Source organism: Bos javanicus, chromosome 9 (genome assembly GCF_032452875.1).
Source record: "Bos javanicus breed banteng chromosome 9, ARS-OSU_banteng_1.0, whole genome shotgun sequence".
Classification (NCBI taxonomy): domain Eukaryota; kingdom Metazoa; phylum Chordata; class Mammalia; order Artiodactyla; family Bovidae; genus Bos; species Bos javanicus.
This window is the reverse complement of record NC_083876.1, coordinates 88,644,657-88,658,714: the sequence shown is the minus strand read 5'-3', so window position 1 is coordinate 88,658,714 and position 14,058 is coordinate 88,644,657. Positions and strand designations below refer to the sequence as shown.

At 41.1% G+C, this 14,058-nt stretch overlaps 1 protein-coding gene across 4 annotated transcripts in view; it reads right to left on the bottom strand.

Moving 5' to 3' along the window:
• Nucleotides 1–984: 984 nt before the first annotated feature.
• CCDC170 (coiled-coil domain containing 170) overlaps nt 985–14,058 on the bottom strand; it is a 94,890-nt gene continuing 81,816 nt past the window's right edge. For all 4 annotated transcript variants that reach the window (XM_061428326.1, XM_061428327.1, XM_061428328.1 and 1 more), the window contains 2 exons: nt 5,907–6,143; nt 985–3,768 (listed from right to left, as the gene is read on the bottom strand). In XM_061428326.1, coding sequence (XP_061284310.1) covers nt 3,568–3,768; nt 5,907–6,143 — 438 coding nt within the window. In that variant the 3' untranslated portion in view covers nt 985–3,567. The remainder of the gene's footprint in view (nt 3,769–5,906; nt 6,144–14,058) is intronic.

The window sequence follows — 14,058 nt, the reverse complement described above, 5'->3', positions numbered from 1 at the left end:
GACTGTAGCCCTCCAGGCTCCTCTGTGCATGGGATTCTCCAGGCAAGAATACTGAAGTGGGTTGCCGTGCCCTCCTCCAGGGGATCTTCTCAACCCAGGGATAGAACCACGTCTCCTGTGGCTTCTGCCTTGTATATTCTTTACCACTGGGCTGCTGGGGAAGCCCCTGTCCAAGGTAGTCTACATTAAAAATAACACTGTGCTCAGTTGCTTCAGTCGTGTCCAACTCCTTGTGACCCTATGGACTGTAGCCCCCCAGGCTCCTCTGTCCATGGGATTTCCCAGGCAAGAATACTGCAGTTGGTTGCCATTTCTTTCTCCAGAGAAGGTCTTCCCAAGCCAGGGATCAAACCAGTGTCTCCTGCAGTTCCTGCATCACAGGAGGAATCTTTATCACTGCTGTAATCTTCAGTCTAGGAAGTAAGTGGATGAAACAAAGGAGGTAAAGATATGACAGCTGAGATGGCTGAGAAACTAAAGATAGAATGTTGCGTCGGTTTGCTTTACAGGCTTGAAAGTCACCTAAGACAAAGACAGTACTTGATGGGAGTGGAAAAGACACCTCTGAACCATTTTGACAGTCTTAGGTAGGAAGAATAGAAAAGATGTTAGTAGGTAGCTGCTATAAGGATAGAAAGTTACATGTTAGCAGGAGCCTCAAAAGAATGATGCTTTTTATACAAAAGCGAAAGAAGAATAGGGTGGAGGTTGCAGAGGGGAAAGGGAAACATCCAGACCCCACTTGCTGAAGAGAAGTCAATGGGGTGTGTGATAATGGAGATAAGATCGCTGCGGGTGGAGCCTTCTCAGTCAAAGGTTATGTAACCATGAGGTGCTTCCCCAGTGAAACTTAGGCTCCATGTCTAAGTCCTAAATATGACTACAATATCAATAACGTAGACATTCTTTAACAACTTTTCCACCTACCACTCTTTGTCCTTGAATCACTCACTGTTCATCTGAAAGACAAAGTAAAACTGGAAATTTAGATGGATCAGGTTTAAATTTATTTTTCCTAATTGAGATATTCTATGCATACATTCAAATGCCTCAGACAATGATCAGAATAACAACCTCAGTAGCAATTATCACTCAAGTGATTCAGTAGAATAGTTAATGTTAAATATTTTAACACTCTATTTAGAAAATCACATCACACTAATGCATTTTATTGGACAACATAAAATATACATGGATATTACAGAAGAACAAAATCTAACACAAAATTTTATGAAGCTGGCCTGCCAACTCTGGAATGAAGCCACAGAGGGAAGGACGACACCCAGCTGGCACTTCAGCAGGGAGGGTAATAGCTTTACTAAAGGGTTGTCGATGTGTCCAAATGACACACACTTACTGGGCATGTGGACATAGGTACACAGACAGAGTTTATTTTCCTTATCCCATGTAGACATAGTCTTTCCACCAGAAATTCCTAAAGATTATATTCAAAGATTTTAAATATTTCTATGTGTATTAAAGATGATTGTATCTGTGCTTGAGTTATATATTGGAAATATTATATAAATGTCTATTTGGATAAATGGAATGTAATTCTGTATGATAAAGAGAAAGTACAGTACTAACCACTCCAGACCCTTTTTAATCTCTTATACGAGTATAGAAATAGAATTAATGAATAGAATTAATAAATCAAAATGGAAAAATAATATTATGACAGTTTATGTTTTTAAAGTGATGTTGTTAAAAGTACCTTTGAAGAGTATAGAAAGGAAATGTACAGAGAAAATAAACGAAGTTCATCAAAGAGTGTATTTGGAAAATAATACCAGAGTGAATGTACAAACACTGATCTCCCCCTGCCCTGGACCTGCCCCTCATACCCGGCAGTAGACTGTGTTCTGTGGCCTGGTTGGAGCAGAACCACCCAGCACTTCCATCCCCCAGGAACCCAAGAGTGAAGTCGCCTTCTCCACGGAGGTGAGTGTGGTCCAGAGCAGCAGCCACTGCACCTTTGGAGACGTGAAGGCTCTCCAGAGACCTCAGACCTTCCCCTGGAGGGATACACAGCTGCCTCCCCCACTGTGCAGAGCTGGTCCATGTCCTCAGTCAGGGCTGTGCAACAGCAGAATGCATGTGGTGGGAAAGGCCAGGCAGAGATGACCCGCCCCCCAGCAGAGCCCCTTGGTCACACTCCCTCCATGTCAGCTGTCATCCAAACGGTGTGAAACTCATTTCCTTTCTTCTAGAGTCTTCATTTTCTCTTAATGTTTGGGTAGAGTCTATTTTCTTCCTTCTCCTTTAATTAGATACTCATGCTTTGTTAAGGGATTGTAAAAAAAAAAAAAAAAAAAAAACTTTTTTGGAGGAAAGAAATAAGAATATTGCCCAAAGAGAACATGTTTTTCTTGGGAAGATAAGAATATGGTCTCCTGGAAGATATTTGTAAAACAGAAATTTAAAAGGAAGACATAAAATAATAGAAATGCACTATATAATCTCCATCTTGAAAAAGTTATCCCTGTTGTCAGTACATTTGATATAAAGTGAAAGTCATTCAGTTGTGTCCAACTCTTTCTGACCCCACGGACTGCAGCCCGCCAGGCTCCTCTGTCCATGGGATTCTCTAGGCAAGAATACTGGAGTGGGTTGCCATGCCCTCCTCCAGGGGATCTTCCCCACCCAGGGATCGAAACTGGGTCTCCTGCATAGTAGGCAGATTCTTTACCATCTGAACCACCAGCAAAGCCCCTTACATTTGATATATTGGTGAATAAACAGTGTAGATTTTCTTTATCTTATAGGTATTTTATGTTAAAGTTTTTATTTTTCAAGTACAGAGCTCAGCTCTGTTCAAACATTAAAGATTACCACCATATGTGATATGGTTGCAACATTTAAAAGAGGTACTTTTTTTTTTTACAGGACCTCAGACTTACGTGTGTTTCAGTCAAATAATTAGGTGTATGGCTTTTTAAAGAAATCATATGGGTCACACTTATAAATCTCAGTCACTTTTGGGCTTCAATCCTTGATTGTAAGGATGTTTTCCTTCCTTTGTGGTACAGGTAATTTTCACCAGAATCACAGGAATTCAAGAGAAACAGAAAGACTGAAATAACAGAGAAGGTGTGGCCTTTGATACATAGCCAGTGTAGTATTCATTCTGGTTCTGTCAGTAATTAACTGCAATCATAGGTAGGTAACCAAGATCACTTCTCTGAGCCTCAGAGAGGTTATAAAATAAAAACATTACAGTTTCTCCACATTATTATTACGAGAATTAAAGTGGGTAGTAGAATCCCTGACTCATAATAGAGACCACATAAATGTTCATTCCCTACCATCATTTCCAGTTCTAGATAATCTAGTAAAATTTTTCTTGAGTCCCAAAGTGCTAGCAAATAAAATAATAGTTGTTTATAGTGCCAAACACCTAAGGATGGCACTCTTAAGATACTTTTTTGTCCATGAAGGATTCTTGTAGTATCATCAGAGAATGCAATATTCACACCCTGATCAAATTTCAAAGGATTGGGAAATTTATGAAATTGAGGATTGCATCCTATCTCTCATCATCTCCATCTCCCTCAAGAGACACGGTGTTCAGTGGAGAAGTTGTACGTGGCCTTGTGGGGGCCTGTCCTGCTTTGCAGTCTCATCTTTGAGGCAGGCACAGGGGACAAAGCGATGCTGGTGTGCATGGATCAGTCTTTCCAGACACTTGATGATTTCATAGTCAGGAAGAGCAAGACTCATCATGTTCAAGCCCAGCATCTGAGAAACCACCTCCCTGAAGTCCATCAGCTGCAATAGCAAACAGAACCACATGAATCGAGAGAACAGATTGCAGCAACACTGCCAGATCAAAGGCAATCCAAACACCTGTGGAAAACCCAGGTCTGCATGAGCTAGCCTAATTACTTAGTCTCCTTACTCTTCAGGTAATTCTCTCATTTATAAAAAGATAAAGAAGAAGAAGGAAGGGGAGTATGGAGGAGGCTAGCCTACAAAATTACCTCTAAAGTCCTTTCAAACACCAACTTTCAGCAATTTAATAACCACTTTGCTTTTTATTTACTTTTAATTGGAGGATGATTGCTTTACAATATTGTGCTGGCCTCCACCATACATCAACATGAATCAGCCATAGATATAAGTATGTCCCCTCCCTCCTGAGCCTTCCATCCACCTCCCACCTCCCACTCCATCCTACCCTCTAGATAACCACTTTTATGATGAGACAATTAATGTGGTAGTAGTAGTAAAGTCACTCACTTCTGTCTGACTCTTTGACACCCCGTGGACTGTAGCCCATCAGGCTCTTCTATCCATGGGATTCTCCAGGCAAGAATGCTGGAGTGGATAGCCATTTCCTTCTCCAGGGATCTCCCCGACCCAAGGATCAAACCTGGGTCACCTGCATTGCAGGCAGATTCCTTACCGTCTGAACTACCAATTAATGTGGTATTGGCTACCAAATCAAGAAACCCAGTTCGGCAACTATAAAGGAGACTCTGGCCTTGATAAGATTTCATTTTCTCACTTCCAGGGTTAATGAGCAACCTCCCTCCCTCCCTCCCATGCCTGTTCTGAAGTTAAGATCAAATGAAACGATAGTTGACTGTGTATGTGTTCTGCACACTAAGAAATGCTTTACAATTGTTGGTGTGGTTGAGTCTGTCACATGATAAATGCTTATGCCCTGGGGCGTTAACTGGGCAATGAACCTCTTCAACTAAAGGAAGAACCAATGGCAGAAGAAGTATGAGCTGATGAATATGGAGGACTTCTAAGTGTTGATCAAATCACATCACACGGATTGCCATTTCACAGCACAATGGACTCTCTGGGACAATTATTTGTCCATCACAAAAGGAAAAATGGGAGTTTGGGGCCAGAGAAGATGGACAACATGTGACTTATACCCCTTCAATTCTCACAGACTGGTTGCTGTGATTCTAGCCAAAAGCAGTAGTAGATCAACTAGAGATGGCCAGGCGACCCCTTCCATTTCAGAAAAGGTGTGAACCCATCCGAAGACAGATGTTCCTCCAGGAGAAGTGCCGTCCAAACATCACCTCCGTGTGCTCATTAACTTCTCAAGCCCTTTCCTATGCCGAGTCCAACATGGGAAAGCAAATGCTCTCTCCAGCCTAATCTCCCCAGTGAAAAAGCTTTCCTCAAACTTTTCCCCCCTTCCGAATATGGCCAAAGCTATTAAATGCTGAGAAGTTCCCACTGAGACCACTCACTCTTGGACTTTGGCCTTCCTCAGTTCTGCCTGACACATGAGCCAAAGCAGAGGCTGCTAAAGAGAAAAAATATCCTGGGATCAGAGTCCTCACTGTGCCCTTCTGGGCTGCAGAGAGCGAGTGAGATGAAAGCCAAAAGCAGGGGTCAGGCTGCCCACGACATGTTTCTTTCTGCCTGACCTCCTGATGGGCTCACCAGATAGCACCCCGCCTTGCACCCAGCGGGCGCACAAGTTCTGTTTTATGGTTTACATCTGGGCTCGGCCGGCCATTGGGTCTGGGTGCCACTGTTTGTGATGTGGGACCGTTTCCTGCAACTGATCTCTGCTGGAGATAAAATTTCCCTCCTGAGGCTGAAGCCCTGGATAACGTTAGATCTGGGATAACTCGAACTTCAGAGACAATCAGCAAACATAATAAAAAAAAAAAAAACTCTCCATAGCCAGGACCTGGCTTTTCACAGGCTTTCCATGGCTTTGCAAGCCATTAAAAGGTGAATTGCTTTTCTTAGTGGAGTAAAGTCATAATGGTTGTTTTGATGCCAAAAAGATGGGAGGGGCAGATATAGATATGTTGGAATGATGTAGAAAGCCTGATTAAATAGTTATAAAGATACACATGAATAATTATCACACTTTTGAATTGTCTTATCTTTCCAAAATAAGGTTTCACCACCAGATTTCTACCCACCTGCCTTTCTCTCTTTCCTGCTTCTTCCAGAGATTTTTTTAGTGTCTTCATTTCACTGGTTACAACTTCTAGCATGTTCCTGGCCCTCTCTTTATTCTCCTTAGCCTCATGCTCTGTAGTCTCCAGTTCTGATTTGACAGACAGCAGCTTTTTCTCAGCTTTCTCCTTCATTTTTTCCAGTTTGTCTCTGGATTTATTTAGGTCTTCAATGGCTCTGGTCTGTTCCAAAGTTTTAATCTAAGAAGTCAAAGAGAATGCTAATAATTTCATCTACATTTATTTAGGAAAGCTGTATAAACAAGACAAACCAGAAATCAATGAAATTCACTTAACAACTTTTTTTAATAAACAAATAATGGAATGAAAAATGATGTAACTGCTGTGAATAACAGTTGGGCCATTTTCAAACTGTAAACACAGAGTTGACCTATGACCCAGCAGTTTCACTCCAAGGTACATAAATCCAAGAGAACTAAAGACTTATGTCCACACAAAATCTGTGCATGAATGTTTCTAGTAGCACTATTCATAATCACCAAAGTGTGAAAATAGCCTGAATATCCATTAATGGATGAGTAGATAAAGATGTGGTATATCCATACAACAGAGTATTATACAGTGGCAAAAAGGAACAATGTACTGATACATATTACAATACGGATAAGCCTTGAAAACATTATGCTAAGAGAAAAAAGTCAGTCACAAAAGACCACTTATTGTATGATTCCATTTATAGGAAGGATCCAGAAAAGGCCAGGGGCTGGTGGGAGTAGAGAATGAAGAGTAACTGCTGACAGATACAGGGTTTCTTTTTTGGGGTGATGAAAATATTCTGAAATTAGATAGCAGTGATGTTTACACAATTCTGTGAATATACTAAAAACCACTGAATTGTACACTTTTAAAAGAGTGAGATTTATGGAATGTAAATTGCATCTTGATAAAACTGAGATCAGAAAGCATATTTACAAAGAAGCCTCTAAAAAGGATCAAAAGGAATTCCTTTGAAATAAATTAAGAAGTGCGTACAGGATGGACAAAGCAGAAAGACTAGCAGAGCTCTGAATTTAGTTCTGAGCCTCCTAACAGTTCAAACAAGGCCTATGGTCATAGTCTCCAAGAAAAAGCAAGAATTTGTGTTTCAATTTTATTGAAAAATCATTTAAAGGTAACATCTGAAAGTAATAAAAATTAAAGATACCAAATAATGAGTGTGTGCTGTCTCCTCCCTCCCCCTTTCATTACATCCCTTCTTTCCTGAGAAGGAAGGATAATTTCTTGTTGCATCTACTCCCATCCTGTGGTTCCCAGGGTGAAGCTGAATAATGAGGAGAGTGTCAGGGAAGAAGAAAGTCTGAAAGACTAAATTGATCTACTGAGAGAGAAATGGAAAGAGTCTCTGTTAAGTAGGCTGCAAAAAATACTCTTGGAAGAAACTTGGGAGGATGGAAGAGGGACTTGTGAGGAGATGTAGGATGCCATGTAGGGAGGAAACTAAAAAGAGAGAAATGGATAAAAGATGCTTTAAAATATTGCCACTCTTGAATGAAATCCTTCTTTGGTTTTCTTTTTTTCTTCCTTTTTTTTTTTTGAATAACAATAATAAAGCAACCACTATCGTTTAATTTGTCAGACAGCTGATTGTTTATTGCTGAGGGATTTTGAGATTGTTGTGATTTCCCTAGACTACATTTGGACGCTACCGTCAGAGATTAAAATCTTGACCGAGTCTTGGGGTTAGAGCGCATCTTCACAGAGACTGAGTTCCAGAATTATGGCGTAAGGAGCACAAGCTGACCTGACCTAAACCCTGAAGAGTCCTCCAACACTTCTGGAAAGTCAGAGGAATGGTAGAAGCTATTCTCAGATTGGATTATGACACGCTATGGAAGAAAAGTGCCTGCTTGGGATACTGATGTCCAGATGGAAAATCATCAGATTTATATTGTCTGGGTGACGTCATTAAACTGAGAAAGCTTGAGTCAAATGCCTAAACTGGAAACTTGTTTTTACCTACCATCACACACACACACACACACACACACACAACTTCTTAAGAAACTAAATTCCTTTCCAGGCAGAGAGGAAGTTGATGGCAGACATGCTCGCACAAGTTCACCAATTTTTTTACTGGTTCCATAAAGGAGAGAGGAAATCCCTGGGAAACTGACAGCTGCTGTGGGACTTGCGATTGAGAAGGTGTGAGAACAACTGCTATAGCTTGGGAAACATGGAGGAAATAAAAGCAACAGCGAGGGGAAGGGGTTCTGAGTCAGCTTTCTAGTCAATGAAATAGCAGCAGTAGAGCAAGCATTCGCAACAAGGAAATGGGGGCTGACCTTGGAGATCATTCAGGAACTCCAAGTTATCGAAACCGTATTTGAATATAGATGGTAAATCAGTACCAGTATATTACAATAGTATCTCAGTGTTGATTCCTGGGTGCAGCTATTTTACTATGGTCACACAGAAGAATTCTCTTGTTCTTAAGAGATACCTGGGAAGTATTTAGGCATGAAGTGTCGTGATGTACTCTCAAATGATTCCTCTCTCTGTCTTTGTCTCTCTCTCATTATGCAAAATATAACAATCAGTAAAATGTTAACAATCTACATGAACAGTAGAATGTCTGTTATGCTATTCTTGAAACTGTTCTATTTGAAATTTTTCAAAATAAAAACTTGAGAAGGGAGCTTTCCCATGCATGATTGAGGCATGTGAGTATCCAATAAGTAAAAAGTTTTGAATAGATATGTACATTTATTTATAAATTATATAAACAAGAATTCTAAAAATACATTCTGTATTTTTTCAAATATTTTACAAATAGGGGACGTTAGAGGGGCAAAATCAGTATCAACCTTAAAACAAAGTGATCTCCCTTTCACAGAGATACCCTTCATGGGCCAACAATCTCAGGGCTGCAGAGAAAATATGGGGTAAAGAGAGAAGTTTCTGGGATTGCTGCATGGAATTAAAAATGTTGTATTAACAGAAGAGGAGATATATTCAGCCTTTCTGCTCAGCTTGGAAAAAACATTTACAGTGGGCCGTCTACCAAAAGAGATGGAACACAGCTTGGAGAGTTAGAAGCACATAAATCAAGTCCTAATGAGAAGAATTTATAGCCAAGAATTTCTCAAAAATATGAGACTTTATCACAGTCCTGAGGGCTGCCTGAATTCCTGTTGTCGGGGAGCAAGTTACAGAGTCCAAGCCAAACCACCAGGACAGAACTGGGAGCCAACTTTGGGAAGGCGTTCTCAGCCTCCTAAGTCAAACAGGATTGCTGGGAGGGGAGCAGGGCAAATGGGTTTCTTAATCCAACTAAGGGAGCTTCTCAGAGCCAGCCCAGAGTTCAGTGAGAGTCTGTGTCCCTCAGTTTTCCCAGTGGGTCTGAGATGGTCATAAACAGGACCGATGCACCATGCAGACCCCAGCCAGGATGGATCACATTCTGAGAGTTTCCCTTCTGGTGAATAACGTATCTGGCATCTGCCTCCTGGAGGAAAAGCATTTCAAATCTGGCGAACGATTCTCTCTTGTGTTATAAGGGCCAAGGGCTCTGAAAGATAAGGTGATTAAATTTAACATCTGATCTGTTGAATCTGCAAGTGGATCTACAATCTTCACCTGGAGGGTTTTCTGGAGCTTGTACAGAAAATAGGACCCTAAGGTTACAGCCACTATGGAGAACAATATAAAAGATCCTTAAAAAACTAAAAATAGATCTACCATATGACCCTGCAATCCCACTCCTGGGTATATATCTGGAGAAAAACATGATCCAAAAGGATACATGCACCCCAACATTCATCGCAGCACAGTTTACAATAGCCAAGAAATGTCCATCAACAGAAGAATAGATAAAGATGCGGTACAGGTATACAATGGAATATTACTCAGTTATAAAAAAGAAAGAAGGAATGCTATTTGCCACAACATGGATAGACCTGGAGATTATCATACTGAGTGAAGTAAGTCAAACAGGGAAGAAATATTGTATGACATCCCTTACATGTGGAATCAAAAAAGAAACGATACAAATGAACTTACAAGACAGAAAAGAGACTCACAGGCAGAGAACAAACTTAGGATTGCCAGGAGGGAAGGGATAATTAGGGACTTTGGGAAGGTCATGTACACACTTGTTATATATAAAATGGATAACCAACAAGAACCTACTGTATAGCACATGGAACTCTGCTCAGTGTTATGTGTTAGCCTGGATGGAAGGAAAGTTTGCAAGAGAGTGGATATATGCATATGTATGACTTAGTCCCTTTGCTGTTCACCTGAAACTATCACAACATTGTTAATCGGCTATACTCCAACACAAAATAAAAAGTTTAAACAAACAAAAAAACAGGACTCTGCAGAAGCCCTGAATTGTACAGGCACTCTCTAAAGAGGGTGGGACAGAAGAGGAGAAGGGTTGCCCAGGAAAGCTGCATTCCTCCACAAAGAACCCCAGAGATTTTGCTAGGAGCGAACTATAGCAGAAACCATAGGAAGCTGTTCTACTTTGCAGGCTGAGTTCACCTCCACTCCCCTACCTCACCCAAGAGGTCCTTTCTCACAGGTTTGCTTGATGCACACATTCAAAGCTGGGTGAGTCCAGGGCAATTCAAGGTCAATGAGTCAACATAATCAGAGCTCAGTTCATGATTGGTAGGTTAGGGGAAAAAATATAAACTAAAGTCACACGGGCTGGATTGGAGAGCATTCTGAAGTGTGGGAGGAGCATGGGAAGCAGAGTCAGTAAGCAGATGAGAGCTTTGCTGGTGGCTGAAGATTCTTATTCCTTTTGAGTGTGTCCTTGAGAGACTACAAGAAAGATAATGGTTGTTTTCCACTAGTTTCTGGTCATCTGACTACCGATTTTTGGCCACAGCTCCCTACTAAGATTGTGTCCTGTAGTACAGTCTGAAAGTGCTCTATTGAATATCTGGTCTTCCTTTTTTTATTACTTCCCAGAATAAAGATCCATCTAAGTGAGCTCCAGGGACTAAGCTCCAGCCAGTGAAGACTAAGAAGTGTTGTACTGTTCCTGGAAAGCGGCGTACTGGGTGTCCTTCCACCTTGCTTCCTGCCTCATGCCTGGAATGAGGCAGAGCCCAGGTAGCTGGCTTGCCCTAAGAGGTGGTCTTGAGGAGGAGTTATTGCCAGGACAGTAAAGCAGAGAGAACAAGCCAGGATTAATGATGACCGTGAAGCTATCCTCCTAAACATGGAATGACTACGCCCATGCTTTCTTTCAGTGAGAAAGCAGCAAACATCTCTCCTGACCAAGCCACTGTTTTGCGTTTCAGCCTTTTCAGCTGAAACTAATCATAACTCACACCAGCTATGAAGCAACTGGCATTTCATGAGTTATGCAAAGAGCTGGAGTCCTGCCACCTGTTTCAGTCCCTGCGTTTGCATTTGTGCATAAGGCTAAGCTTCTGCAAATTAGTAACACACCTTTAATTATCTTAGGTTAATGAAGAAAGAGCAAAGGTAGAGTTAATACATAAATAATGTGTTCATGCCAAGTGGAGGCCATGCTGTGTCATGATATATGTACAAACAAAGCATCTGCAGCAGCAACATAAAGGCACATAGTAGAATAATTAACTCTGTGAATTAATAATTCACTCTTGCTGCTGCTGCTGCTGCTGCTACGTCGCTTCAGTCGTGTTCGACTCTGTGCGACCCCATAGACAGCCTCCTACCAGGCTCCTCTGTCTCTGGGATTCTTCAGGCAAGAACACTGGAATTGGTTGCATTTCCTTCTCCAATGCAGGAAAGTGAAAAGTGAAAGCGAAGTCGCTCAGTCATGTCCGACTCTTAGCAACCTCATGGACTGCAGCCTACCAGGCTCCTCCGTCCATGGAATTTCACTCTTAGACAACATAAACTGTCCACATGTCAGAACCAAAAGAGCCCATACCACACACAAGCAATTGGTACTATGCGTTCTTGGTAATGGTGATTTCAGTGAAATAAAATCTAGCATAGTGAATTAATATTGCCCATCTTTGCTGCTAAGTCACTTCAGTCGTGTCCGACTCTGTGCGACCCCATAGACGGTAGCCCACCAGGCTCCGCCGTCCCTGGGATTCTCCAGGCAAGAGCACTGGAGTGGGGTGCCATTGCCTTCTCCGATTGCCCATCTTTAAATATGTATTTATTTCTTTGGCTGCACCAGGTCTTAGCTGTGGTACTCGGGATCTTTAGCTGTGCCATGTGGGATCTAGTTATCCGACCAGGGATCGAATAAGGATCAACCAGGATCTGACAGGCCCCTGAATGGGGAGAGCAGAGTCTTAGCCACTGGACCACAAGGGAAGTCCCCAATATTGCCAATTTTTAAATTCTAGTTTTACACTTTGTTTTGATTTCTAAATTGATTTGGATTTTATAGTGGTAAAAATGTAATGAGATTAAGAGATTTCTATATAGTATTAAGTTTGTACATATGCAAGCAATATTAAAATAAAATTACTCTGGCTCAACACAGGAAGGGGAAATACAGACAATACTTTTTCTTTCAAAAGCAAATTTCTGCAATACTTATGTTTGCCTGCTAAACTAAAATTTAGTAATTTATCTGGAAAGGTCTGCTTTTCCCTGGTCTAGAATTCAGGAAGAAATTTAATACATGGGTCTTTAAAAGAAAGGTTTGAGTAAGCTAGGAGTCAAAGTCTTTGACAATGTTTTGCAATACACATAGAAACACATTAAAAAAAAAAAACTGGCATGCAAATTTTCAAAACAGACTTATTCATCATAAACAAAAAAAAAATGGAAATAATCCAAATGCCCATCAGATACTGAATAAACAAAACACAGTATGCCCATACAATGGAATATTATCCAGCCATTAAAAAGAAATGCGATGGTTAAGTTTATGTGTCAGTTTGACTGGGCCACAAGGTCCAGATATTTGGTCAAGCATTATCATGAATTTTCTGTGAGGTTGTTTCAGCATAAGATTAACATTTCCCTTCCGTAATGTGGGTGGACTTCAACCAATCAGTTGAAGGCCTGAATAGAAAAAAGACAGACTTCCCCTGAAGCAAGAGAAGAACTCATCCAGCAGACAGGCTTTGGACTGGCTCTTCCTGGATTTCCAGCCTGCTGGCTCATCCTGCAGATTCTGAACTTGCCAGCTTCCATAATTATGTAGGTCACTTCCTTAAAATAAATCTGTGTGTGTGTACACACATCCAATTAGTTCTGTTTCTCTGGAGAACTCTGATTAATACAGGAATGAAGTACTGATCACAATATGGGTGAACCTCGAAAACACAGAAAGTGAAAGAAGCCAGAGGCAAAAGGCTCCCTACTGCATGGTTCTATTTATATGCAATGTCCAGAATGGGCAAATCCACAGAGACAGCAGCTCAATCATTAAAGAATCTGCCTGCAGTGCAGGGGACCTGGGTTCAATCTCTGGGTCAGGAAGATCCCCTGGAGAAGGAAATGGCAGCACACTTCAGTACTCTTGCCTGGAAAAGCCCATGGACAGAGGAGCCTGGCAGGCTACGGTATGTGCGGTCTCAAGAGTCCGACACGACTTAGCAACTAAATCATCATAGAGATAGAAAGTAGATTATTGATTTACAGAGATTGAGGAAAGGATGAATATGGAGTATTGTCTCTTGGGGTTTTTTTTTTTTTTTTTTTTTTTGCAGGGGTGGATAATGGACAAATTCTAGAATTAGGGAATGGGGATAGTTGTACAACCTTGTCAATATATTACACCAAAAACCACTGAACTTTGTACTTTCAAAGAGTGGATTTTATAGCATGTAATTTCAATCTCAATTTTTAAAATAAAACACATAGAAATGTAGTCCAAATGATTATTTTGGATTGACCATCTATAAATGGTGTAATTAATTCTTAATTGAATAAGAGTGTCCCCCCACCCATGCAAAAAATACATATACCAGAACCTCAGATTGTCATCTTATTTGTAATAAGGGCCTTTGCAAGTGTAATTAAGAAGCTCAAGGTGAAATCATCCTGGATTTGGGTGGGTCCCAGATCCACTGGTGGGCTTCTCCAGTGGCTCAGACTGTAAAGAACCCTCTGCAATGCAGAGACCTGGGTCTGATCCCTGGGGTGGGAAGATCTCCTGGAGGAGGGCATGGTAACCCACTCC